The sequence below is a fragment of the Argiope bruennichi genome, chromosome 5 (assembly GCF_947563725.1).
Source record: "Argiope bruennichi chromosome 5, qqArgBrue1.1, whole genome shotgun sequence".
NCBI classification, from domain to species: Eukaryota; Metazoa; Arthropoda; class Arachnida; order Araneae; family Araneidae; genus Argiope; species Argiope bruennichi.
The window spans coordinates 64672432-64700417 of record NC_079155.1 but is presented as its reverse complement, the minus strand read 5'-3'; the positions used below and the strand labels follow the sequence as shown (position 1 = coordinate 64700417).

At 29.3% G+C, this 27986-nt stretch overlaps 1 protein-coding gene across 7 annotated transcripts in view; it reads left to right on the top strand.

Moving 5' to 3' along the window:
* The window catches only part of LOC129969712 (kinesin-related protein 4-like), a 67901-nt gene that overhangs the window by 6104 nt on the left and 33811 nt on the right, over positions 1–27986 (top strand). For 5 of the 7 annotated variants that reach the window (XR_008784554.1, XR_008784553.1, XM_056084412.1 and 2 more), the window contains exons 3-16: positions 3994–4077; positions 5056–5151; positions 6728–6820; positions 7032–7121; positions 7674–8663; positions 10471–10620; positions 13145–13225; positions 13337–13429; positions 13647–13709; positions 14233–14304; positions 14465–14536; positions 14683–14751; positions 15290–15361; positions 24549–24623. Coding sequence is in view for 5 of the 7 variants with exons in the window: in XM_056084412.1 (XP_055940387.1) it covers positions 3994–4077; positions 5056–5151; positions 6728–6820; positions 7032–7121; positions 7674–8663; positions 10471–10620; positions 13145–13225; positions 13337–13429; positions 13647–13709; positions 14233–14304; positions 14465–14536; positions 14683–14751; positions 15290–15361; positions 24549–24623 (2100 nt within the window). In the remaining 2 variants the exon portion in view is untranslated. The remainder of the gene's footprint in view (positions 1–3993; positions 4078–5055; positions 5152–6727; positions 6821–7031; positions 7122–7673; positions 8664–10470; positions 10621–13144; positions 13226–13336; positions 13430–13646; positions 13710–14232; positions 14305–14464; positions 14537–14682; positions 14752–15289; positions 15362–24548; positions 24624–27986) is intronic. The other 2 variants (XM_056084410.1, XM_056084409.1) reach the window with 2 other exon arrangements.

The window sequence follows — 27986 nt, the reverse complement described above, 5'->3', positions numbered from 1 at the left end:
AACACTGCTTTAATAATATGGTGCAGAAACATGGAATCACGATAAATAAATAAAGAATACATATTTAGATTCTTAGTAAAACACAAATATATTAATTTAACTGATCAACACATTAAAAATGAGCCGAAGTTTGAACCAAAATTGAGCATTCTATTTAAGTATTTTGGTATTTGGTATTTTGAGGATTTTTTGGCGCAAGAGCCATAATTGGCTAAACTGTGCCATGCATATGGTCAAAAATTTAAATCCAAGACATCAAATGCCAAAAGATCAACAGTAGTTTCTAAAATGTGCGCTTAAAACATGGTAATATTGGCAGAATTGTTTAAAAATTTGCAATGAAAGCAAAAAACAGAATTATCAAATATAATGAAAAAAAAAAAAAAAAAAAAAATGGCTTTCAAGAAATTAAAAAGATTTGGATGGTGTATTTCATCCATCAAGTCACGCAAGGTAACAGATGAGCAATTAAAAAAGTTCTGACGATGGGAATTAAAAGAAGGACATTCGATCAAAATATGTTTGACAGTAAAATTAGTATGACATGTGGGACATACGAGCGTGCTATCTCCAAAAATGAGGTGCTTATGAGTGAAACGCGTATGTCCTATACGGAGGCGAGTCAATTTGACGTCGATCTCTCGTATAGGAAGACCAGACCACAATCCAATGGAAGGTTTGATAGAATACAATTGATTATGGATATGCAGATCCCAGTTTTTCTGCTAAGTAGAAAAAAGATGTCTAAGTAATGTTTTCTTCGCATCACCATATGGTAATTCGTGTGATAAAGATGAAGAAGCAGTTTTTGCGGCATAATCAGCCGCTTCATTGCCATATATTCCCACGTGACTTGGAACAAAACTAAAAATTATGTTAAACCCCTTACTCTTGAGATACTGCAGAGTAGTCAGTATTTCCAAGGCAAATGAATGCAATCGATTGTCATAGTGCTTCCAAAGCACTCATGCTATCAGTGTATATAATAAAATTGCGTTCATTGGCAGATGAAATCTCCTGAAGCGCACAAAGAATTGCCAACAACTCAGCAGTAAATACAGAACAAAAATTATGTAAGCGACAGCTCAGCGTCTTAGATGGAATAATAATGCCATAACCAACAAATCCATCCGACTTCGAGCCATCTGTAAAAATTGGTGTGAAAGCTGAATATTGACAACGATGATACAGAAATAGCTGTTTGAAAACTACTGGCGCTGTTGTGGATTTATCAAATCCAACATAGGGATTCATAAAGGAAATTTGTGGTATATCCCAAGGTGGAAAGGACAACAAATCGACTGACGTAATAGAAACATTATCAAGTTCCGACTCTTTCTGAAATTCTTTGACTCTCTCGATGAAAGGGAGAATGTGAGAAGTGCGAGCAGCATAGAGTTCTGTTTAAAGATGGCACATTAGAGTAAGGCTGTGTAATGGTTAAATCCGTTGCTATTAAGGAACATAAAAAATATAGCAATGGAAATTATTATTTTAATGTTATAGTATAACTTGTCCAGTTTAAAGTAATGCAACCTGTTAAATTAATAGTTAATATCACAATATATTATAAATAAGTAATTAATTATATACTTATAATTATTTTAATAATTCAACGTAATACGCAATGTAATGCTAATATTTTGTAGAATCTATATTTTAAACAGATTTATACATTTGGCAACTATGCTAATAAGATTTTTTCAATCCACTTGCTGATTTCTGCTCTTCCCTTTTTTATGAAATGGTCATAAGCAGCTGTCTAATCTGCCGAATCGGATATCCTCCTTGCTTATGTTTCCATATTAGTGAGAAAAATTTGAAGAATTAATAATATAAAAGTGCTATGATATTGCAATGGAGTTTCGGATTTAGAACCAGAAGGTAGCAGATTAGAGGTTCAATTCCGCGGAAGACCGACAATGCATATATGCCAGGCATACTTTAAATCTTTCGTAAATCCGACGTCCTTTTTCTGGTGTGGAGTGGAAACTGGAAGACAAATTACCAGTCCTAGTGTCATCCTGCTCATTATGGTCCAGTAATATAGACAAAAAAAGGATGTTTCTTTGGGAAAATTTTAAGCCAAAGTTGTTGTTGTTTTGCAGACTCAATTATAACGTTTTATATATCTCAATAGTCCTCGGATTTTTGCTGTACTCTAAAAAATTAATAAAAAGAAAGAAAACATTGTACAGGGATGATATATATATCATTAAAAAGGTAATTTTTTTAGATTAAATATAATTTTTTTTCACTCTCTTAACTCAGCTATATATATATTTAATGTATAGCTGAGTTATAAATATACCTATACCTGAATTATATCTATATATATACTTTTCAAACTATTATTACTATATATAATAATTTGGTAAGATATGATCATAAAAGTCATGGCAATTACCCATTTGTGAACGGTTAAGCCTATTTTCACGCTCGGTTAAAATTTGTTTGACGCCTATTTCTTTTACGTCTTCTTTCCTCTAAATTAAAACGTTTTTTGGTGTGCCCTATTTTGAATATTTCTTATAATATTTATCAATTTTATCAATTAACAAAGCGCTGAATTGAGAGCAGCTGAATTAGCGATCAATATAGGAATCTGAAAAGTTTGTATAATCATTGTTTAGATTTGACAGTTGTCATTCGACGATACATAATAAGAGAGATTTCTGCGTCACATGTGTTTAGTAATTTTATTTACAGTGTGATTCATATTGAATGGCGGAAAATAAAGTATAACTATGAACACTGTGATCAACTTATTTTGATAAATTAAATTTACTTAAAAACTAGAGTTTTTAAGTTTCTCTAGCTATGTGTCCCTACCGGTGACGCGGCGAATGTCTATACGGTATTCAATTTCCTGCTACATTTGTAAGGAAATATCCCTTGTTAATGCTACCACACATCAGTTATTCCCTGCTGCGTTTGCTGTATGTTTCTAAGGAAATGATAGCACGCGGACTTGTTTTTAATAAAGATCCACAAGAAAAAATTGCAAGGAACTAGATCTCGGCAGCCAAAAAAAACAATGGCGTATCCTTTGACCCACCAAGGTTAATCCAACGAAGGGAGAGGGGGTGATAATCGAGCAAGCATTGACTTACGTTGTTATGGTAATTATTTGGGGGGGGGATTGCACAAATGTAAAAACGTTGCACAAATGTTTTTCAGTTTTGCAAAACGTTTATCAAGAATTATTTTTCTTACATAAGCTGCCGATATCCTGAAACTGCTTCATACACCGTTCGATGTTATAACGATGGTTCTTTACCAAGTATTGGGCGAAAATCTCTTTGAAAGGCGATAAAGAAAGATGTTTTGGCATATTTCAAAACACAATACGCTTTCTCTGTAATGGATAACACCATTTTAATGATATGGTGATGAACTCTTTCTTGCGGCTACTTCATTATGGAAGAATTTTCGCTGATGCGGATAAAACTCATATAATTTTGGTTTCACAATAAATCTATTTTGCCTAAATAAATCAATTGTAGAATTAATACTATGCTATTGTTTTTGTTCCTTTCAATATGAATCACCCTGTACATAGATCCAGAAATGGTGTGATCCAGAAATTGTGTCCTTGTGTACTTTTTTTTCAAAAACAACAAACCGCCTTCTCCCTTATAATTTATAAAATTTTTGTAATATATAAAATAATGGTCATATCAAAACTGTTCTTATTTCATGAAATTTTGAGATAAAAAATACCTCTGAAATGACACCGTATGTATTGAGATTGAAACTTTTTTTCCATCTCTAGTTTCTCCAGCAATCAATCAGCATAATATATAAATATTCTTTTTCTTAACTCTATTTCTCCCTAGCTTTGATATAAATAGTGAATAGTAATGAATAATGAATAGTGAAATAGTAGTGAATAGTGAAAGTAATTTCAAAAACATTCTTTCATTTTATATTTTTAACACGCTACTGGTAAATAAAATAATCGGGTTTTACAACTTTTGTATGTTTTTGCAGGTTATTCAGATTTAGCTGAGATTATGGATTCAGAAAAAACCGAATATGTCCAAAACGGAGTTATTCACAAATCTTTGTCTTCAGGTAAAGTATATATATCAGGTCTTTAGTATATTATAAAGCTCATAATATGCTAAAGATAATAGTCTCGTAATAATATTAATGGAAAGTGTGTTGCTTAGATGCAAAATTATTCAAATTAAATGAAGATAAAAAATTACGCGAAACTCATTATTTGCTGTAATATTTAATATTCGATGAATGATTCACAACAACTTAGATATGCGTTATAAGTCTTAAATCAGTAGAAGAATTTCAAGTAAGAAAGTATATTATAAAAATTCTATGGCGGCTAGCGCAATGATAAGACAGATTCCGTTTGAATCCTAATGAAAAGAAAAATTTACTCCAACTGTAATTTTCAAATTCAATTTTATTACAAAATAATTCAGTTTATTTTAAAAGGCGAAATAAAAATAAACCCACACTCTCGCTCCAGTAATAAAGATTATAACAAACTCTATTCAAAAGAATTAAAACGCGCCATTTTTTGAAATTTATGAAAGCTGACTGTTTTTGCATGATATTGCCTATAAGTCTTTCTGCTGCTTTACTTTTTAAATCACTTTCTTCAAGGTACCAAACTTTATTCCATGAGCATCTAAACAATTTCAAAGTTAAAAAAAGTAGTAAGCATAGAAAGTTTTTATTATTATTTTTAAGGTGCCAATATAGATAAAGTTAAAAATATTCGAAAGTGAAAATTATTTTTCATCCTCTAACTTCTCAATCATTGAAGTAGATACCGAAAATTTTAATGCAAGAGTAGCTCATCTTAACGAGGATTCGCCTTTCTATCTTCATTCCGCTTTGGGGCAATGTGAATTTCAATTCTCGTCATTCCTACTCTTTTTGAGCTAGATATCTATTTAGGAACTCATCTGAGATTTTTATATACCTTACAACATAGCTCATGCCAGGATAAGAAATCTCCCAATAAGGAGTCTGTCTAATAAAATTGATATTGGAAAACATTACGATAACAGTTTTTATTTCTTTCAGATTTTCGCGATTCATTTCAAATATTAGAACAAGAACATCTTAAAACAAAACAAAATACTCAGCGAAGACGAAGTTCTTCCCAATCTGTGACTTCAGGTAATATATAACTCATAGCTCTATTATAAAAAAGGAACGAAACATCCTTTCAATGAAACTGTAGCGGGCGCCCAAGATGCATAGATACCATAGGGAAATTCTTCTCCTTTACGTTAAGTGTGATTGATTGGATGCCGACGACGCTTACTTTGTTCATTAGAGATGCTGGTCCAGATGGGGTTGGAGGATAGAGGGGTTTCCAGAGAACTCTCAAAGCACGCCCGAGTATGAATTTACTTAATGGCCATCAGCTAAGCTGTGTCCTCTATTTTTATATGAACCTCTTATGAACACAGCCTGTTATTGTGGGTTTTGAAGGGGTAGGCAATTTTCTTATTTTTGGAAGAGAAATTCGGTATCAGTATTCTGAGGCACCTGAACTTGACTGGTCTTAGGAATGAAAGAAGTATAGATATTGGTTTCGTACTATTATTAGTGAAAAGTAGGTTAATTGAAAGCAAATTTTCTCCATTAAAATGAAGTATGGGAAAACGAAAAATTTAGTTTTCAATGCTGTTTTAAATTTGAAATAAAAATTATGAATATTTAAAATATGTGATATTATAAATCTTAAATTTAAAAAAAATTAATTTCAATTAATTAAATGGATGATAATAAAATTGAAGTTTTTACTCTACAAGCCTCATACCTTTTAAGCTTTGCTTTTCTATTTAATTCTATACGGCAAGTATAATTAACTAAGAGTGAAAGCATTTAGAAAGAAGGAATTCTTTTTACACATTTGTCTTGCAGACCAGAGCGAACTGTAAAATGATGGAAAATGCCTATGATATGTTAAATCTTAGTTAATTGGAAATTTTTAAGTCCATGTAGAAAATATGTGATAAAGGAATCAACAGAAACAAAATCTCATTTTAATAACTTTTAATTCTCTCATATTTTCTTAATTCAGGTCAACCATTTCTTATTAGCTGAAACAAAAATAGCTAATAAGAAATGTAAATATTTAGCAAAGACAAAATCTTTTATCTAATCTTTGGCCATCAAATGAAAATGAGATCAAACTATAAAAAAAATGGATAGTGCGTGCTTATGTGCTGGATTATTCAATAGATAACGGAATCTCCCGTCGGGTTCGAAGCCCAATTGCAATAAAACCCACTATGTTTATGACATTTGAGAATTTAAAAATTGCTATCGTGTGAGAAATATCCTCGAGTTTATTTGGTGTGGACATTTACTTAGTAGAAAATAGACTAAAATGCTATCATCTTCATGTAGACACTTTACGTTATTCTATTCCGATGACAGAATGCGCCTCTTGTGAGAAAAATTGGATCATGGCTATTGACGGTCCCAAAATTCCATCTTCTTTTTCCATGGGACTGTCATGACAACGATTATTCAATTAAATTCTGGATGCATAAGTTGGTTGTAGAAACTTATTCACGGTTATGATTATCACGTATTCAAATATTAATTTTTTTATCTTTAATTTGTTATTTATTTATTGATGACTGTATTTCTTGCATTTTCTGTTTAATATTGAAAATAAGAATTTAATTTACAGTTTAATATTTTGCTAATTGTTTATTCTAATGTTTTTTTCCTTCAGACTCATCTTCTCTGAACCCTCAATCTACTGAGAAAGAGATTCCATCTTTTTCATTGAAAAGGCCTATTAAAAAAGAATGCCAAGAAGAAGACAGTAAGAAACAAACTTCAATATTTCAGATATTAACACTAATATACTTATTCTTATGTGATTATTCATTTTTCTTTTTACTGTTTATATTCATTATTTAAGAAATAAATATCTCGCATACTGATGATACGATTTAAGGCTTTCTTTTTGATATTCGAAATAATAATTCAAAAATTTCAGTTTCATTTTGTTTTACTTTTATGTTATATTTCAGATGAAAGTTTGATCATAAATTATAATGGAAAGAGAATTAATTCGCTTATCTTAAAACGGCCTATAGAAGAAGAATGCGGAAAAGACGAAAGTAAGCAATAAACTCTTTTAAAATTACAATATAATTATCATTTAAAATGTCATCAGATAAATTTTAAGATAAAATAAATTTACAGTCTATTTTTTTTTTGTATGTGTGTTAGTGCTTTCTTCAGACATAGATTTTTTTTGAAGGTTTCAGTTTATTTGAGAGAATAATGAGTTTCAATTAAAGTGAAATGTGCCAGAATAATAGTGAAAGGAAAATTTTCAATAATCAATTCTAATTTAGCAGTTTTTCTATTAATAAGCTTGTCATTCATCAAAATTTATTCTTAAATCGCTCAGTTCTTATTTGAAAAATGGCTGTATTATGTATTGATGTTTAGATCTTTATATGTACTTTCCATACTCTATTTGATGTTAGAAATTAGGATTTAAAAGAAACCTGTTTTATTATATAGTGCTAAATTTTCTGCAGTTTTCTTTATTAATTTGAAATTTAGCATTCTTTTTTACAGTTATTTTATAACTTTGCAACTTGCAAAGTGGCTGAACTGGCAAAAAATAATTTTAACCTATCTTGATTTTTATTCCTTCTTAGATAAAGGATATGTTACTAAAAAACGAAGACTACTTTCTTCGTTAGAAGTTGGATGCCAATCATTGAAAAATGGAAGCCACTCAAAACAAGATGGACATCATTCGTTAAAAGATGGGGGCCATTCATCGGATGATGAAGATATTTCAATAGAATATGAACGCATTTTATCTAAAAATGCAGATTATTCCTTAAAAGAAGGTCAGTCATTAATAAACGGAGGTTATTTGTTAAAAGATAGAGTAGATGCACTTAAAGACAGAAACCATTCAACAGAAGATGCAAGTGATTCATTAGAAGACGATGGTAGTTCATTAAAAGATGGAAACAATTCAGCAGAAGATAGAAGCTATTCCGTTGAATACAAAAAACATTTTACAGAAGATGGAAAACATTCAATAGAAGATGGAAAACATTCAATAGAAGATGGAAAGCATTCAATAGAAGATGGAAATTATTCAATAGAAGATGGAGGTGGTGGTTCGTTAGAAAATAGAGGCAATTCAGCAGGAGATGGAAAACCTTCATTAGAAGATAGAAATCATTCAATAGAAGATGGAGGTGGTTCGTTAGAAAATGGAGACAATTCAGCAGAAGATGGAGGTGGTTCGTTAGAAAATGGAGACAATTCAGAAGATGGAGGTGGTTCGTTAGAAAATGGAGACAATTCAGCAGAAGATGGAGGTGGTTCGTTAGAAAATGGAGACAATTCAGAAGATGGAGGTGGTTCGTTAGAAAATGGAGACAATTCAGCAGAAGATGGAGGTGGTTCGTTAGAAAATGGAGACAATACAGCAGAAGATAGAATCCATTCCATAGGAGATGTAAGCCATTCAACAGAAAATGAAAATCATTTGATAGAAGACAAAAGCCTTTCTTTAGAAGTTGGAGGTCATTCATCAAAGGATAAAGGCCATTCACCGGAATATAAAAACCATTCTTTAGAAGTTAGGGGGGATTCAAAAGAAGATGAAAACGAAGATGATGACATAGGTAATGAAATAATCAATATAAATTACTCTACTAAGAAAGTGGTAAAAAATAAAATATCTTTTTTCAAGGTTGGATAAAACTTAATTTTATTTTTTTAGGATTATCTATTTTTAACTATTGGAAACTAATTTTACAATTCTTTCTACATCATTTGATTCAGGGAATGATTAATCGAATCAGGAATACATAAAATACTGATTGAAGCATACTTTATCAATTACAGGTTATGCGACTACTGGCTAGGTAAAAAATACCACTCTAATATGATACAAATATTCAAAGAATAGCGATGGCATTTCTAATACCGCAAGAAAGCTACTATTTATAAATAGCTTTCAATTTACCAGGAGTTTTATTGAAAGAATATTACAATGATTATAATAAATAAAATGTAATTTTATGATGAATATTTTAAAGATTATTACAATAGTGTACATACAGTATCAAAATAATAATAAAAATGCTTAACTATTATGATTAACAAAATCTGTATTGTTTAAAGGATTTTATGTTTTCAATACAAATGGGACATTTTAATTCGCAACGAATTTTGTTGTATATTATTTCATATTTATATAAACCGAAGATATAGAGTATGTATTAAAAGAGATGTACGACCTTCGAATAAAAATTAAGAACCTGGCAACTTTAATACCCACTGATTTTTTTGAAATCCAAAAAGCACATACTTTTCAAAATTAGCAGAGTCATTTCTATTTGAAAATTTTTTTAACTAGCAATAAAATTTTAAAAAAGCTCAAAAAGCATTTACACGTGGTAGGAGAGTAATAAGTTTCAAATACCAGACGACTCATTCATTCTATTAAAGGATTCATAAACATATTTTTCCCAGAATACCCTGTATCAAATCGCAAAATAAAATATTAATGAAATGTGTTGTAATGTAGATATTTATGATTCTATATTCTAATAGATAATTAAATTTAGATTGAAGATAAAATAAATTTAGAATGAAGATTAAAATATTGATAAAAAGTGTTGTAAGCCAGATATTTATGATTCTGTGTACTAATAGATATTATGGAGTATATGTTTGTAGTAGAAAGTGTCTTGGTAGAAAGCTAAGTAAAGCCTCTGCCTTTGCATTAATTTATTTCTGATTGCAAATACACATTTATTATATTTCTTTCTACTCAATGGTGGATTTCAGTACTTTGCTGTCTTAAGCAGCGAATAGTATAAGATCCTTCTTTTCATAAATTGATCAATATAATTTTACATTTTAACGCATTTCATTTTAAGTTTTTTATTCTATCAACTTTGTGAAATATATTTGTTTTTATGTATCTCTTCAGACTAAATTTCTCAGCATGCACGTGTGTGCAAAATTATATTCAGACAGAATTTTTATTTTTATAAATGTTCTAATAGTTAAGTGAACGGAACGAAGAGTCGTAAACATTTAAGAACTAAGCACACAATAAAGTATTAATACCATTTTAATATTTATAGTTCATAATAATAACTTCTCATAATACTCATAATAATTCATAAATACTCATCTTACAAAAAGAAAAGTTAACATATGATGAAAATAAAATTTACTTCAATGATAAATATTTTATTTGATAGAAGAAAATAATAGAAAACTAATCATTATTATTTTAATCAACTAAACAAAACCAGCCGCATAAAGTTTCACCTGTCGTATTTTTCTCTTTTTATTCTTGTGACTCTGTATATTCTTTATTTCATATTCCATTTTCTCATTTATTTGTTCCTTATTTCTATTATTGCTATATAAGACTTCATAATTATAAATATAATGATATAAAGCTTCTTTCAGTAATTGTTTATCATCATATTGGAAATTCTCAGTGCAAATCAAAGGAAATTTTAAATGAAAACATGAATGATGAAGTAGCAGCCAGCATTAAGAATGATAAAATAACCGTCATTGAAGAATCAGCGTTAGAAGAAATTAAAAACGAGCCAGGTAAATATAACATTCATTTGATATATTGTTATACACCTATTTCTACTTTGGGAACAATAATAGATTTCAGTAAAAATATTGAAAGACACTCATTCAAAGAATTAAAAAAAATCGTCAAATAAGTTACTTAGAAAAACTTGGACAACAATTATCTTATTTCAGGAATTGCAATGGATAAACAGAATTACTGCACATCTTACTATTAAAAGGCTGAACAAGTTATAGTTTAATTTTTTAAAAGTTATCATTTGTTGCATAACATTTGTAGAAATCTTCAGTATAAGATAAAATCTCTTTTAGGAATGATAATTTATTTTTTAAATTAAATTTAAAACTTCTAAGTATTAAAATAAAAGTACTTTCACATATTTTTCTTACTTTTTTTTATTGTTGTTGTTTGTTGATAAAATCCGTTAAATTTGGGCAAAATAAATATTTATTTTCTCTATAAAAGTAGTTCTTTGTCAGAATAAATTAAACGTTTAATTTATTAATTTTTGTAAGAAATAGTTCAATTAAATAGTTTCTCATCTTTTATTTTAAAAATTAACTTTTTTGGTGATGGAAAGCGGAATTCAGAGAAGAGAGCTATGTGATGGAATAAAACTGGGGTCTTAAGAATTACAATAAATATTTATTGCATATAAGATCAAGAAAAATTTATAAAACTAGAACTAAATGGATGTTATTCATTAAAACAAAAACCTCTACAAAATAGGGAAATTGAAGATTACACAAAAGTATATTAAAATGTTTAAAACAATCAAATTTGAAAAGTTGCCATTGGTTTTTTTTCTAATATTTTACTCTAATATCCTTGTTATTGTACACTCATGTCCATAAATTAAGGATAATAAAAGTTCAGGAAAAGAAAGAGTCAGAAGCAAAACAAATGTGACTTATTTGTAAAGCCTATTTATTAAACAAAAGGGAAAGAGCAAAAAAGATGCTATATGTTTGATATCATTAATAAAAATTGCGATTTTTTGCTCCCTGAAGCAAATAACAACAAAAAAAAAATATTAAATATTTACAAAAAACAATATTATATGGTTGGTATGATAGTTAATACATACTATGTCTCCCAGACGATGTAATTCAGTCAGTGCAAAGACTAGGCATGCTGAGTACCAAATTATCGATCTGATCTTGGGGAATATTACATTACTCATCAAGCAATGTTCTCCAAAGTTCTGGTAGACATGTAGAAGGTTGTTGACGGGCTGCAACTCGTCGGCCATGCATGTTTCACACATGCTCTACTGGATTCAAGTCCGGTGAAAATGCTGCCCGATCCATACGGGTGATATCCTCCGATCGAAGGCATTCCTTTACGATGTTTGCACGGTGAGGACGGGCGTTGTCATCCATAAACAAGAATTCTGTGCCGATGGCGCCCCGAAACAAACGTACATGTTGTTCCAGAATGACGTTCCGATAGATTCGGCCTGTCATGGTTCCAATTTGAACATGCAGGTCAGTTCTGGAATCCAGAATAATTCCTCTCCAAACTAGAAATCCGGCACCACCGTAACGGTGTCGTTCAATGATGTTCTCTTGGTGGTAACGGGCACCTGGCGCTCTGCATATGAAAGTCCGGCGAGAATCAGACTGCAAACTAAACCTGGACTCGTCGGAAAAGCCCACTGTTGCGGTGTCCACAATGCATGCTCTCTACTCCAGGCTAACCGCAGGCGACAGTGAGTTGCAGCAAGTGGAATACATCTGACAGACCTACGAGCATATAGACCAATCTGCCCTAAGCGTCTGTACACGGTCTGCCTTGAAACTGTCGTACCAGCGGCTGATGAGAGCTGGTGAGACAGGTCTGATGCTGTGTTCCGTCTGTTTCCTTTGGCAGTAACTGCGAAATACCGGTCCTCATTAGGCGTTGTAACTCGGGGGCGACCTGTTCTGTAACGTCTACTCACATTACCATCATCTTGAAATCGTTGCCAGAGCCTGGAGATGACACACTGGATGATTCCAAGATCTTGGATACTTCCAGCAGGGTACGCCCACATTCCAGACGGGCGATAATTCTACCACGTAAAAAATCATCCAAATGCGTCCTTTGTGTCACAATTATGTGGTTATTGCACTGAAAGGCTTATAATGCGTTTATAACAATTTTACTTCTTTACTTGTATTCCTTATACATCACTCTCTTACACTTTCGTCATTGTGACGTATCACCTGGTGGCTTCCTGCAATTTGCATATGATTTTTGAAGATGTGTGTAATCATTTTACGGATGATATATGTATTTTGGAGTTCGATTTCCGAGTGACTCTGAACTATCCAAAATTTCTGGATATGAGTGTATATTTAAAGATAAAAATTAATTCCCTTACCTCAAAGATTTTAAATTCCTTTCTTTACTTTAAAAGTTTTCACTTTTTAATGAAAATTTTCATCCAAATTTCTAAAAAAATATCTTGGAAGGAATTTATTATTTTATTACATTTAATTTTCTTTGTGGCTACGACAAAACTAATGAAGTTAAAAAAAGGATTTTTTGTAGAAACCGATTTAAATGCCGAAGGAAATATACAATTCTTAATGAATACTGATGCCAATCTGATAGAAGTTAATGAAAATAGAGGTAAGAAAGAAAGAGACACGTCAAGACAAAAATTGTTTATAAAAATAATTCCTGAAAATCAAAATTAATTTAATCTGAAATATTTTCTTGTTATTTTCATGTTATTTCAAGACAAATATTTTGAAAATATCATCTTTGGTAAAGAAATGATGGAATCCCTAACGAATACTGGTCAGGATCTGGAAAACGTTCTTTTAGATAAAGGTAAGGAAAATAAATACTTTAAGCAGCATTTATGTATTTATTATTTATTTGTTATCAGTATTTAATACGTATTTCTCTGAAGTAAACAGCACTGTATATACAAACTTTTCATAATATTAGAAACAATTAGAAATTTATATTTTCATTTCTTTTAATTTGAACTTTTATTTATGTAAAAATAATAAAGATGTAAGTAAAACGTGATTTTTTTTTTCAGAAAATGGTAACGATGATCTAAATTTGCCTAATGAAAATCTAGAGGAATTTGTCTTAGATGAAAGTAAGGAAATAAATAAATATTATTCTTTAATTATATTTAAATTGATCTAAATTCTATCTCACTCTTTTTTTTTCTTTGAAAATTGAAAGTTGTAAAAACAGAATATTTTTTCAGAAAATGCGGGGAATATTCTGGAACAGCAAACAGATGCTAGCGAGAGTATAGAGCAATTTTTCATGACTAAAGATAAGGAAAAAATAAATAAAGAGTAATTTTTTCTTTTCAGGAGTAGCCCTAAAATTTAGCAATATCCTATATCAAAATTTTATAATATTCAGTAGTATAATGTACTTCTTTTTTTCTTTCTCATGAGGCTGTTTTTTCTAGCTAGAATATAGAAGAATGTCTAGAATGTATAGAAGAGTAAATAGAAACTTTCTTTTAAAGAATAGTGTTAAATAGTAGTAAAAATAGCATCTTAAATCTAAGAATTTATAGTAAAAATATTTATTTTTCATTTTTATAAGTTGAAATTATTATTATTAAAACTCGAGAATTGAAATAAAGTCATACTATTTTTCAGAAAATGTGGATAGTGTGCGGAACTTGCAGACACAACTTAGGGAAAATGTAGGAAATCTTGTTGTAGGTGAAGGTACAAAAAAAACCCTTTTATTTAAAGAATATTTTTAAAAATCAGCAGTGGCATAAATCTAAACTTTTAAGTTAATTTATAGCAAAATTGTATGATTTGCATTAGTTTGAACATTTTTTGCTTAAACCGACAAGAATTAAAGATAAAAAATTTTTTTTAGGGAATACGGAAGATATCCCGAACCTGGTTACGCATCCTAGTGATGGCCAAGAGAAAAATATCATACATGAAGGTATGGGAAAGTAAATAGAAACTTTCATTTAAAGCGTAATACTAAACAAAAGCATTTCTTAAATCCAAGAATTTGTAGTAAATGTATAAATTAGGATTTTTTGTGTCAAAATTCTGAACATCAAAATAAAATAAAATATTTTTTAGCAATTGGGCAAAATGTGCTGAATTTGCAGAACCATCCAAGTGAGAATGTAGAAAAGATTATAGGTGAAGGTAAGTAAAAAAATAAGTACAAACCTTTATTTAGAGAATAGTTCTAAAATTCAGAAGCATCCTAAATCTAAAATTATAAAATGTCCTGCAATAAAATTATCTAATTTTCATTTGTATTAATTGTAACTTTTTTTTGCTAAAGTTGCAAGAATTAAAGTATCGATTGAAATTTTTTAGAAAATGCGGATACCATGCTAAACCTAGGCAAACCTAGTAAAGGCATTTAAAATTTTTGTAATATTCGATTGTATAATGTATTTAATTTTCATTCTTTTCGGTCAAAAATTTTTTCAAAATTTGAGAATTAAAATAAAATAAGAATAATTTTCAGAAAACTTGTGCGATGTGCTAGAAATCCAAATACATCCAAATGAGAGTTTAGAGGATAAACACACAATAAATATAAATTTTTTTGCATAAAAAAATTCTAAACATTAAAATGCCTCAAATTCGAATTTTCTATAGTTTAATATATTTAATTCTCATTTTCTTATTTTATGTTTAAAACTAAATTATAATAATGTAGAAAATCTTACAGAAAATGAAGGTGATGAACAGAAAGTTCAGACGATTCTGCGTGATTATCTGGAGAAGTTTTGCATAAAAGAAGGTAAGAAAGAAGATATATTCAAAATGATTAATGCAACTTTTTCGAGAGATCTGTCTTAAAATTAAAAAATAACTTAAAACTCATTTCTTTGTAATGAAATATAATTAAATTTAAATTTTATTTGAAACAACTATATTGTTAAAATGGAATTAAAGTGAAGATAAAAATTTTAGGGAAATACATCATATATTTTGATAATACATATACCTGGAAGAATTTATTTTTATATGAAGTTAAGGGAAAGTATAAAAATAATTAATAGAGCATTTGAATTATAATACTAAATATCTCTATTGTTTTACATTTAAGCATATATTCTGTATTAACACGTATATTAATATTTAATATTCTGTATTCACACATTTTAATTAAAATTTTATTGCACGTAAATTATTGTTATTTTGTTGAAATATATTTATTGTTCTAACTATATAAGTAACAGACAAAATATTTTATAGAAATCAAACGTGACTTATTAGAAATGCAAATGGATAGTAGGAAAATTTGAAGGAGTCTGACATGGGTGTAAATAAAAAAAAGTATTTGTTACTATGAACTTTTTTCGCAGATTCTGCTTTCAAACATTCATATGAATTATATCCTGATTTTTCTGGTATCTTATGATATAGTAAAATCAAATTTATCAACATAGTTTTGAAATTTTTATGCAGCAATCTGATGTGGCATCGAAGAAAAAAAAAGGTCATGAGCTAATAGAAATGCTAAATATTCTATTCATCTCACATTCAAATTATTGTCTGATGTAGAATGAAAAGAAAGTATTTACACACCAAATTAAAAGAAATCACAGGGATCGGAACTGTGCAGACAATACAAGGAAAGCATTATTTTAAGAAGTAGGCAGACTGTGTGATTATTTATTTTACCATAGCCATCATTCTTCAAGGAATGAACAAGGAATGAAATTTCATTTGTTACCATTAGCAGGAGCGATCATTATACAGCTGCAGTGCCCTCATTTTAATTCAGAAATTTCTTTTCTTTTTTTTTAAATTCATTTACCAATTTAAAAAAAAAATGTTTAGCTGCCTTTGATGAATAGATGGTTCGCTAGAAATATTAGTACTATTTGATTTCAGTTAAATCTCTTATGAATAACTTGTTCATTGTTTCTAACATCAATTTGTGATTGCCATTAAATTATTATTTTATTAGCCTTACACCTTTTCTCCTTATTGTGCGCATATGAACTTTCCTAATGTAGTCAAGACTACACATCATATTGCCATTAAAGGCACAGATAATCGGGTAGCCAGCTACTAAGAATATTATTCTTAAGAATATTATTAATATTAAGAATATTAAGTATTAAGTATAAGAATATTAAGAATTAAGAAAATTATTCTAAGAATATAATTCTTAAGAATATTCACATACTAAGAATATTATTTTTTGAAGAAAATTACTATTACATTTACTTTTTTATGATGCTATATTATCGATTAGATGGAATTGGAAAATATTTATCGGAAGGCGAAGGATGTTTGCCGAAACTGGAAGAAATAAGCATGTCTGGAATTTTCAGTATATTTAAATTGGGATTGGATTGGATTGTGAAATTTAATGCCGGAAGACTATAATCATGACTATAATAAGCCAGACATACGGTTAAATCTAAACTGGGGATAAATCTAAATGAAAATAATTTTTCTAAATAGATAAAAATAATTTTGATATCGTATAATTAAAGATATGATGGTAATATATTCTATCCAGAAATTTTCTAAAATGTATTTTCATACTACACATCCAATGGAAATATAATAGAATTGCGTGAATTCGACTTCCAGTAACATTTAACTTCGGATTATTCTTTATCCGGAAAAAAGTTTGTGGAATTTGCTTGATTTTTCAAAATCCTTCTTTTATCATTTTTATTAATTATTTGGCTTGGGATGTATAATATTCTCGGATCATTGCATATGGGAAGTCAATTAAATTAATCAGCATTCATAAAAAGTTTGAGGATTAAAGTTATGTTTCTTTTTAACAGAGGCGTGAAAGAAGAATAAATGCCAAATAAATCGAAAGAGGCCAAAGAATATATGCATCACATGCACTTTTCTCAATTCAGGAAAAACATTAATTTGCTTTAAATCGAGCTAATTTGGTCAACCGATATCATGGAATATCAAGAAAGTTATTTACGTTAAGTCACGCAACTGCTCATGGAGGGTGAGAAAGAAGCAGATGAATGTTAACGATTCTTTTTTACCAACATATAAAACAAACAATTATTGCACATTTAATCAGAAGAAGAATAATTGATATGCAACAATAATAAGAGAGAACAATATTTGAGCATATGTCATTTATTATATTCTCAGTTATTGCTTATAAAATCAATAAACAAATGTTTTAATGAAATTGCGTAAACTTTTATGACTAAATATTGAAACGGTGCATGATTTTCAGTCATGAAATACAAATAAAGGAGGGATAAAAAAAAGGTTACAAAAATGATTAACGAGAGTATTATTTAAGAGAATGCTAAAAAGCACACAAATATAAAATTTTGAGGCAACTAAAAGTGATAATATTGTCATTAAAGGAAGATATGGCAACAAAGAGGTTTAGAAAACCGACGACAATGAGTATGCGGAAAAAATAATTTTGGAAATTTTATGATGACTATTTACAAAATCTGTGTGAAAAATTATTCTTAGCCATAAGTCATTGTCACCCATGTAGCTAGTAAATATATGCAAAAATCAAGAGGTGAATCCTCTTGGTGGTTTTCCATTTCAACTATTGTTTCTAGTTTCTATTGAATTTAAGTACACATTTTTATTATCCTTCCTTTTTTTTTCAAATATAAAAAATATATTAATGTTAAATTGACTCAGCACCGTATAGGACAATCATGTGTAACTCCCCAGCATTTTATCTTTGGAGAGAGGACACCCATATGTACCACGTATCATGAGTTTATAGTTAACCGTATTCTGATCGAATGACTGAATTTCCACATCGTAAGAACTTGTTTCGTCCCTCATATCTAATATTAAGATATTTAATGGGTAAAATATGCCATCTGAATATTTTTTTTTAATTTTCTTAAAATTGGCTTCTTTTTCTGGTCGCTTTATTTCTTGATCCTTTACTTTTTTAAAAAAACTGCCAATTTACCCATTTTTAATAAAATTTTACCTGTCTTAGCAGATATGCTTAACCTTTAAATTTTCTTTTAGATATCACTTGATATACTTTTAACCATATACTGCACTCATAGACCTGGACTGAGCAGCTCCATGTACATGGAGCAGCTCAGTCCAAAATTGTTCTTGTGGCAATAAAAATTCTCTAAACAAAATATAAAATTTTGTTATTAAAAATTTTATTAATTTTTAATTAATTAGCCATAGGTAACACTCTTTTAGTGACGCATGTAAACTGTAAAACAAAATTTGTTGTAATGCCAAAGCAGCATTTTATACGTTAAATTTCCAATTGTCCGATTTCAGTTTTCGGTTTGACCTTTAATTCAAAACTGAATAAAAGAGCCAATTCTATTTTGAATAAAAATCAGTTTAAATAGTTTGACATGCAGTTTTAGAAGTGTGCATTTGCAAATGCTATTTCCTAATTGAAAATGGAAATAAGCTATAAGCTAGCTGAGATTTTTTCAGTGAGTAAGCTTCTATGCAGGTATGGAGCTTTTCTATAAAGTTACCAAAATGAATAAGTAACGATTTTAAACGAAATTAAGTAAAGAAAATTATTGAAAATAATACTCACCTTCTTCCATACTTCAAAAGACAGTTTGGAAAGAAATTTTCAGATGATCATTTTTTCCAGTTATTTTTCCAACAATAAATTTTTATTGGACTTTTTGTGAAAGGCTCAAAGTACAACTGACGCCTTTAAACCTTAGCAAGATAAGGTCAATGAATATTGATTTATATGCTTCTATGCATTTCGAAAAAATAAGTATTAATTTCTTTGATACGCTTAAAAGGTACTTTTAATTTTAGACAGAAAAAATCGCATATCTGACAATTTCATTAGAACGAGGAAATTTATATTTCATATTTTCTTCATATCTAAAGTTATATTCGGCTAGAAAACATCAATATCTATTTATAGCATAGGATATAAATAGATAGGATTATAGATATAATAGATATAGGATTTCAACGAAACGTTTGTATTGTTGCAGGACATGACACAATGTGTTTATATTTAATTTTTTTATTCAGAAGATAATATTGGATAGTTGGTGCTATTTTTCTGAATCGTCATTTTTACAATATTAATTGATGCACTCAGCGTTTTCTCGGGATAACATTTTCATGTTTTTTTTCGTTGATGAAAAATTAATGGTTTTTATTAATTGTCTAAATGTTTCATTAAAACTTTGCTTATACTTCAATATTTAAAAGCAAAATTTTAAATATGCGACGTCTGCAAGAAAAATTTTAAAGAAGAGAATCTATTTAATGCTGTCACATAGAGAGACCGGGCCCGGTTGGTAGAGCGTTGGATTCGTGTCCCTTAGATTGCGAGTTCGAACCCCGCCGGCCAAAGATTCCCCGCGTGCTTGGTGGCTGACGCGCGTAAAATCTGTCGTCATCACAAAGTCCTCCATGTCGAGAGTAATACCGCTGGGAGTACTGGATCAGGGGTGATCATTCTCTGAGTTAGGTCTAAATTACGATCTGTGGATGAGTGAATGAAGTCCGCCCGGTAAACAGGGTTGTGACGTGTGTGTAGTTAAAGTCGTTCTCTTTGCCCTAGATGGCGCTACTTTAGAAACAAGAGGCACTCCCCCTCAAGCTTAAATCGGCTGTCTTCGAACAGCGGGCTTTTCCATGGCAAGTGCCATAAGAAACAACAAAAACATGAGGAGAAAGCAAGAGAAAATAGAATCTATTTAATTCTATCTCATGAAGGAATTCCAATGAATTCACAAAAGATCATTCTAAGCAACATTTTTATTGCAAAAGATTATTCATATTATATTATACAAACTATTATAATAAGTAAATCTTTCTCCCTTTTGCAATTTTATTTTTATTCAAAATGGGAAAATATGTAATGATAATGTGTTTGAATATCTTAGTTTCTTGAAAATTTACAGATTATTCTAAATGATCCTTAAAAACAGTGGAAGTTAATTTTTTACTTAAATTATCAATAATTTAAAAGAGTTAAGCAAATTTAGTTAAATATTGTGAGTTGCAACTTAAATGCATATTTATAATATGGAATATGAACGTGACTATTATCAGCAGTTAATTTCAATTTCCATCAACCGATAAAAGAAAGTAGTCTAGAATCAATTTTCAAACAACAATAACAGCAACAAAAAATATCAAAATAATTTTTAAGGCGGAAAAAACTTTTCTTTCAGAATCAATAAAATATAGTAAATCTTAACTATTATTATTCTTATCACTTGTCCTTTTCCTGTGTTTTAGTTATTTTAAATTCCAGTTGCAAAACAAATTTTGGCCATTGCAAAGAAACTTGCTGTTGCAATACTGAGCATGCGCATATGAACCATTATTTTTAATTAATAAAATTAACTACTTAATTAGATTTTTAGAAAGGTTCCTTATGATTCATATTATTTGCAAAAGAAGATTTGAAGAAAATCCATTCAGTAGTTTAAATTTCTGTCGGGAACAACAACAACAACAAAAATCATATTCTTTTATTTACAAAGATTGTCTACATTGCATTGCTTTTTATTTTGTTTAATATTGTTATTCTGAAAATGGAAGCAGCTCTTTGCGTGACACATGTTTTTAATATCATGTGTTACGTACGCAGTGCTGTTCATAATGGCTTTATTTCCCAATTCTGCTGGTGATCCATCAACACTGCAATGGATATTCTGTCTGTTGCCCTTTAAATTTAGTTGGTTCCATTTGAAATATCTAATCAATATAAGATAATATTCTGAGAATTGGATATCTTTCCACACGAGAGGGAGGGACTTTTTATCCCTTATGAGGTCAACGTCCTCTTGTTTTTGTATGGATGGCTACGCTCACGTGTTGCCCTACTTCTCATCGTGTAGTGGACACCCTTCATTTTAAGCTGTCCTAGGGTGAAAAAACATAAGCTTTACTATGGTGGATGTTATCAATATTGCTAGCTCCACCCCTAGAGATTCGATCTTTTATCAATATTGTAAGTCCCTCCCCCATCAGAGTTGCAGTGGGGTAATCGGTTTCCCCATGAAATATTGTCTACAATAAGTCTTTAAGAGTTGCGTTTTGATGAATATTGCCACGAAACGAGAAAAAAAACTAATGTTTTTTTTCTGCTCATGGGCATTGTTGTTATCTTTAGATAATGACAATTTTCCATTCTGAAGAACATTTATACTGCATTATCTGTTCTATCATTATTGCGTGAACTATGCCATGAAAAGAGACAATTCGCACGAATTATTCGGAGGATGAATTATTGAAGGTTCTCCAGAAAATTTACTTGGGATTTAAAAGTTACTTTCTAAGAATTCTTACTTATTTACTATTTTTGAAGAGTCTTATATTTCTCTCGTTGCACTTGGTATCGGTAAGTACATTTATCTTGATTCTCTCTATGGCTACTTATTAAAGCTAGCTGTTATTTCTATTTACAATATTTAAAGTTTTAGCTTTTTTCTATATATTTATATATATATTTGCAATTTTTTGTAAGAAGAATAATTTACATTTTCGAACATTTGGAAATTCTTTAAATTTATTCTAAACAAATACAATAATCTAAAGGAAAATCAGTATTACAATTACTCTTTTTTTTTCAGAGTAAATTTTATGTTAAATTTTTTTATCATGACATATAAAATAAAATATCTTTATTTGAAGAACTAAAAATAAGATAATATAATATTTATTTCAGTTATTTAATTCCAGAAAGTTTTCAAATATGATAGAAATAAGTTATCGAGTTACGTTATTGTAAAAATATAGCAGAGTTTCTGGCAGAAGATGAAATATTTTAACCTATAATTTCTAAACTCACAAATTATTTAATGAATCGTTTGTATATACTCTGAAATGTCATTCTCTATTGAGCTATCGATTTCTAAGATTCAGATGTTATACTTTAAAGATATTTGACTGCTAAGATATAAGGAAATAAGTATTTTAGAACAATTGCATTTCAAAAATAAAAAGCAGTTGAATTAATTCTCCTTAACTTTTTCTCAATTTTAAAGGTAAGTTATTGTAGTTTACAACTTTTCAAAGGCAAAAAATCATTAATCTAATTTCGTTATCCTTTTCATGAAGCATTAGTTGTATACTTACTTTTCGTAAAGATGAAAAATAAATTAATAAGTAGTAAAAAAATTTTCATGTACTTAGAGATCTTCAGTAATCACTTCAAAAAGTCTTTATCCGTAGCTCAAGCACCATTATTATAATTCAGTTATTTAATCATATGAAAACTAATATAAAAAGACTAAGATATCTAACATTTAGACAATTTTGACAACAAAAAATTCACCTAACCTTATCCATTAGCTGTTTAAATAAATCATTAAAGTAAGTTATTGGCACCAAGTTTCCTTTTTGAAGATATAATGACATATTTTACTACTTACTTTTAAAAATAGTAAGGATTGATTGTATTTTTTAAAACATTTAATTGATGATACTAAGTGTAAGCATATGTTCCCTAACTGCAACGAAACATTACTTTCTTTTAAAATTAATTCCATAAACCACGTTATCATTGTTGAACATAAGCTACTTATTTTATGTCCCAAATCTCTACTAATAATAAAGGAATATGCATGAGTGTGTATCCATCTCTATGTATGTGTCAGAGCTCTATAGTCTAAAATTGCCAACCTGACAGATGTGCTTTAAGGGGTAAAATTTACGTTTTTTGAAATTTTAATTAATTAAAAATTATACGGGATTTTGACATTTTTCCATGATGACTTCCATAAATAATAGTATCGTATAAATTTTACACCATCTTAAAATCAATTTTTTTTTTTTTTTACTGACACCAAATTAATTTTTTTTGTGTGTGTCTTTTCAATTAATATTTTAAGATGTTTGTAATATTTTGATTATTGTAAATGGAACCCAAATCTTCTTCATTGTCACTATTATTATTTTATCTTGATTTAATCTTCTATTGTTGATAGTCAAAATATATTAGGCTTATTTCCCCATACCAAATAAGTTTTTGATTAAAATCTGCTTTTAATAAAAATTTTTAATTATGATAAAATAATTGCTAGCATTTAATTTCATAACTAAGTAAAGATGATTTTTTTTGTAAAGTCAGTGCATTTATAAACATTTTTCTATTATCGCTCTTAAAGTTAGCTGTTTTGCTTTCTTATTGTAGTATGCTGAAATTTTTTTTTATTGAATCAGATGAAAAATAATCCTCTGATAAATTACGTATATTATGAAATATATTGTGTAGTACATATCCAAAAATTCAAAGTTCAATTATTCTTTTTCTATCTATTCATTTATTTGCAAACATATTTCAATTCAACAAACATGTCACGATTAGTTGAAGTTTAGCCATTTTCCTTTTAAAATTGAACTTTTGGGCAAAATGGCAAAAAATTAGGGAGGCATGTAGCATAATAAATAGTAAAGCCTTCAAAAATAATTTGTTACGACTGTTAAAATTTGAAAATATTTTGTTGATAAACTCTTTATAACTATGTTACGTACAAAAGATTCATTTGGGATTTTGAGAAATCAATAAACCCAGCGAACCAATTAGTCATCGAAGGTGGTTAATATTTGATATAACCAAAGTTTAAGACAAGAGTCCCATCAAGATGATTTGGCACCTATTTCGTAAGTGTTGAAAATGAAAATTTTCATGATCATAACATTAAATAAGCGAGAGAAAAGCGAAATCAAATTTCTATATACGAAATAAGCATTCAGAAAATTGCATGATTTTTTCTATTTATGATTTAGAGCTTTATTCATTAATTATCATTATTATTCTTGAATTTTAGAAGATTTAATGAGATTGGTACCACTTTAAGGGACATAAGGTCAAGTTAGATCCCTCAATTTTACAAATTTTAATTGAAGAGTTGAGAAAATTTGGCTGCACTATGATTGATCTATTATTTAATTCAATCTCAAAAATCTATTTGAAAAAATGTATGAAATATTTAACTTTTAAGGAAAAACTTATAAATGTATGTTTTTCATTCCAGAATCTGCTATGGATTTAAAGACACAACCACAAAAGCGAAAGCGATTTATTTCCGCTCCTGAATTGTGGTTCAAAGGTAAATATATTAGTAATCGGTAGGTTGCGTGCACATTAAGACGGAACGTTAAAAAAAATCGATTTTTCGAGTATCGAATAGGTCAGTTGTGTTTTCTGCATGGCAATCAGTGGGGAAAAAACATTGAAGAAAATTATATCCTAGGTCAGAAAATTTTCGCAAAAGGTCTAAATTTGGAAAAAATAACGAAAAGAAATAGCAAAATTTCAGTTACTCTAAAATTGTACAATCTTTCTGGTTTCTAATACTATCCAAGTACTTTATTTTATTCGACTAATGACAGAAAATATATATATATAAAGTGTAAGCTACATATTGAGTTAGAACCAAAGTCTAAAAGGGAGTGAGATTTTTGCATTCGACAAAAGAATACATTGTGATATTTTAAAATACAAAGAGTTATCTAGGGATTTTATACATTCTATGTTGATAAGTGCGCATTTTACTGTTCTTTGTCGATATCACATATCTTATATAAAATGACATGAAACTTTCTACAAAAAAGTGACTACAATTCAAGTTTCACCCAAATATTAGTTTACCGTATTGTCAATTTTGATGAGCTAAATATATTTCATCAATTATTGATAATTTAATAGAATCTAACATTCAAATCAATTTTGCCATTGTGCCTTTTGAGAGTAAAACTGATTTGATGTACGTATGCATACATATCTGGACACCTTTTGCTTAGACTCTGACTTGTTTGAAGCATCTTTAAACAGCTAGGATATTGCATGGAAAATTTTAAAAATAAAACTCAAAGGAGTTTTATTTTCCAGAACTCAGTCCTTAATAATTTGTTTTCAGAACTTTTCGTTCCAATTGAAGCCAGTCTATTGGCTCAGTGTAGTTCTGGGGAGTAAAAAATTTTCAAAAGAATCTTAAAAGTTCTTAAGGAATTTGGATTTTGGGTTCTTACTGTTAGTACCCTCCAATAATCTAGCCTTCGCATCCATTATTTCAGTCAACAACTTGTTATTTTTGTGACAGCAGAACGCATTTCTCTCAATCACAGGATCGATGGTTCTTTTAATATTGTTTGGCTAATATCAACTGGCTAATATCAATAATAATAATAATTTAGCTTTAAAACATATTTATTTTACAGAGCGATATCTTCTAACGCTTAATTAGGCAGGAATGTATGTCGTCAGAATGTAGCATACAATCAATTTGAGGTTCGTTTGGAGACCTTGTTTTGGAAATGAAACAACCATAAGTTTCAGTTTGTATACGTCAATCATCTGGAATGGCTGAATGGTCTAGGATCTCCTCTAGTCTGATTTGGAATGCATTGTCGCATCTGAATTGTTCTGACGATATTCAGAAGTTACTTTAATTTTCACGAAGACAGATTTTATTTAGTTCATTTTTTTCGAATTTTATAACGAGTTCTTTTATCTAGATAGTTCTTTGCCAAACTTCTCAAAGAGTGATGGTGATCTAATCATTTCTCCGCTTAAAATTTCATATAAATGTTTGAATGGTAGCCCGTTGAAGCGAGGAAAGTAAATGAACCACTGTAATGAATGCTAATCTCTATGTTGTAATAATATTATCTTTTCACTCAGTGTTTTTGACACAACACTGAATCACACACAGCCAATCATTTCCTTTTCATTAATGTCAATATATCTTGTGGCTTAATTTTCTATTTAGCAATTGACTTTCTATTTAGCAGAAGCTGTTACTCATCGACATATCTCCTCGCAGAATCAAACTAATTTCCTCCTCTCTGTTTATTTTTTTTATATATTTGTATCTGCTTATTTTTTTATTGAAAGGTAATATATTCTGTTCAGCAATTATGGCGCATTCTCGTGCTGTAAGGGGTATCTTGTCTTATAGTCTATCTCTCTATTATATAAAAAAATTTATGAAAACATTGCGTTTTTTTTCGCTTTGTGGTTGGTAAATAGCGAGTCACCTGTTACATGACATTTGAGGTATATTTTGCCAGTATTGTTTCGAAAATTTAAGGAAAATTATTATTACTCCGTAGTAAGTATTTATATTGCATTTGAAGTTGAAATGGTGACAAAATAGAAAAAAGTAAAGCTTTAATTAACGTCAAATTAACAGCAAATTAGTGTAAAACAATATATTTATCAATTCTATTTTTAGACACAGCATTTGTGACAACACAAATGAATAAATTTGCGAATTTATTTACCTTTTTCGAGTAACTGAAATTTTTCATCTCTCGGCTAGCAAACGTCTAAATCTCTAAGCAATATACGTGTTGACCTTGCACTGTTTTTCTTAATGGGACATCCAGCGATAACAGATGAAGAAAAAAAATTGTGAAGGAAGATCGAGCAAGAATCTGCCAGTTTCAAATGAAAAGCTGTTCGTAAAAAACTGCAATATTGGCGAAAAAACGTGAAAAAATTGGATCAATATTTAGATATTAGAGATATGAGTGAAGAATGTTCTCATTGTGGGTCTTCGAGTTTTAAATTGGAATTAGGTCTATCGGCAAATGTATGTTGTCATCATGGAAAGATTAAGTTTCTAACGTTGAACGAATGGCAAGTGGAGTTTAATAACTAGCTCGCTTTCGTCTAAATCTAAAAATTTTTTTCACCTCACTCAAGTTCATATGCTTCTGCAATACAAGCAGTTCCAGGCTATTCTGTCTATGGTGTTATGTAGAATTCGCATGCACTGAATAAATATTTCCAAACTTTTTTTTGAAATGCAAGCCAATAATTTAGCACTTTTTAGTCGCTATATAATATTCGCATTTCTATGACTTAGTTTTTACTCAATTTCAACATTTTGATTAAATATTTATTTTTCGAAAGTAAAAAAAGATTATTTATGCAACTCTACTATAATCGTCACATATTTTTGGGATTGAAAACACATATTGCATTCATCGTTATTATGAAAATGAATCTTTTCAGTCCCACTATTTCAAAAGCTTTTTTTTTTATTACTTCATTTATGGTTCAAAGACTTTACATGCATCTTATTCAAATTGTATTGCATAACTGTTTTATTAAAAACAAGGAATATTTTTAAAAAAAAGCTCAGAATATGTCTCGATTCAAGATGCTATTCAATATTTTTCAAAAAATAAAATCATCCATTTGTCCTGGATTAGCCTGAAAACGAATTCGTATATTACTTTCTTTTTCATTAACCTATTAATTGATAAGCGTCATCTATGCAATTTGTGATAATAGGTGAATTTCTAAATGTTATCTTACACAGGGACGTTGAATGCTAACTTCGAAGTCAAATATCTAGTACAGGATTACGTTAAAAATTATGTTATGTCATAGAAAAATTTTATATTAGATTAAGATTATTTTATGATTTTAGAATTCATGGTCTGTTGAATAAGGAGGATTT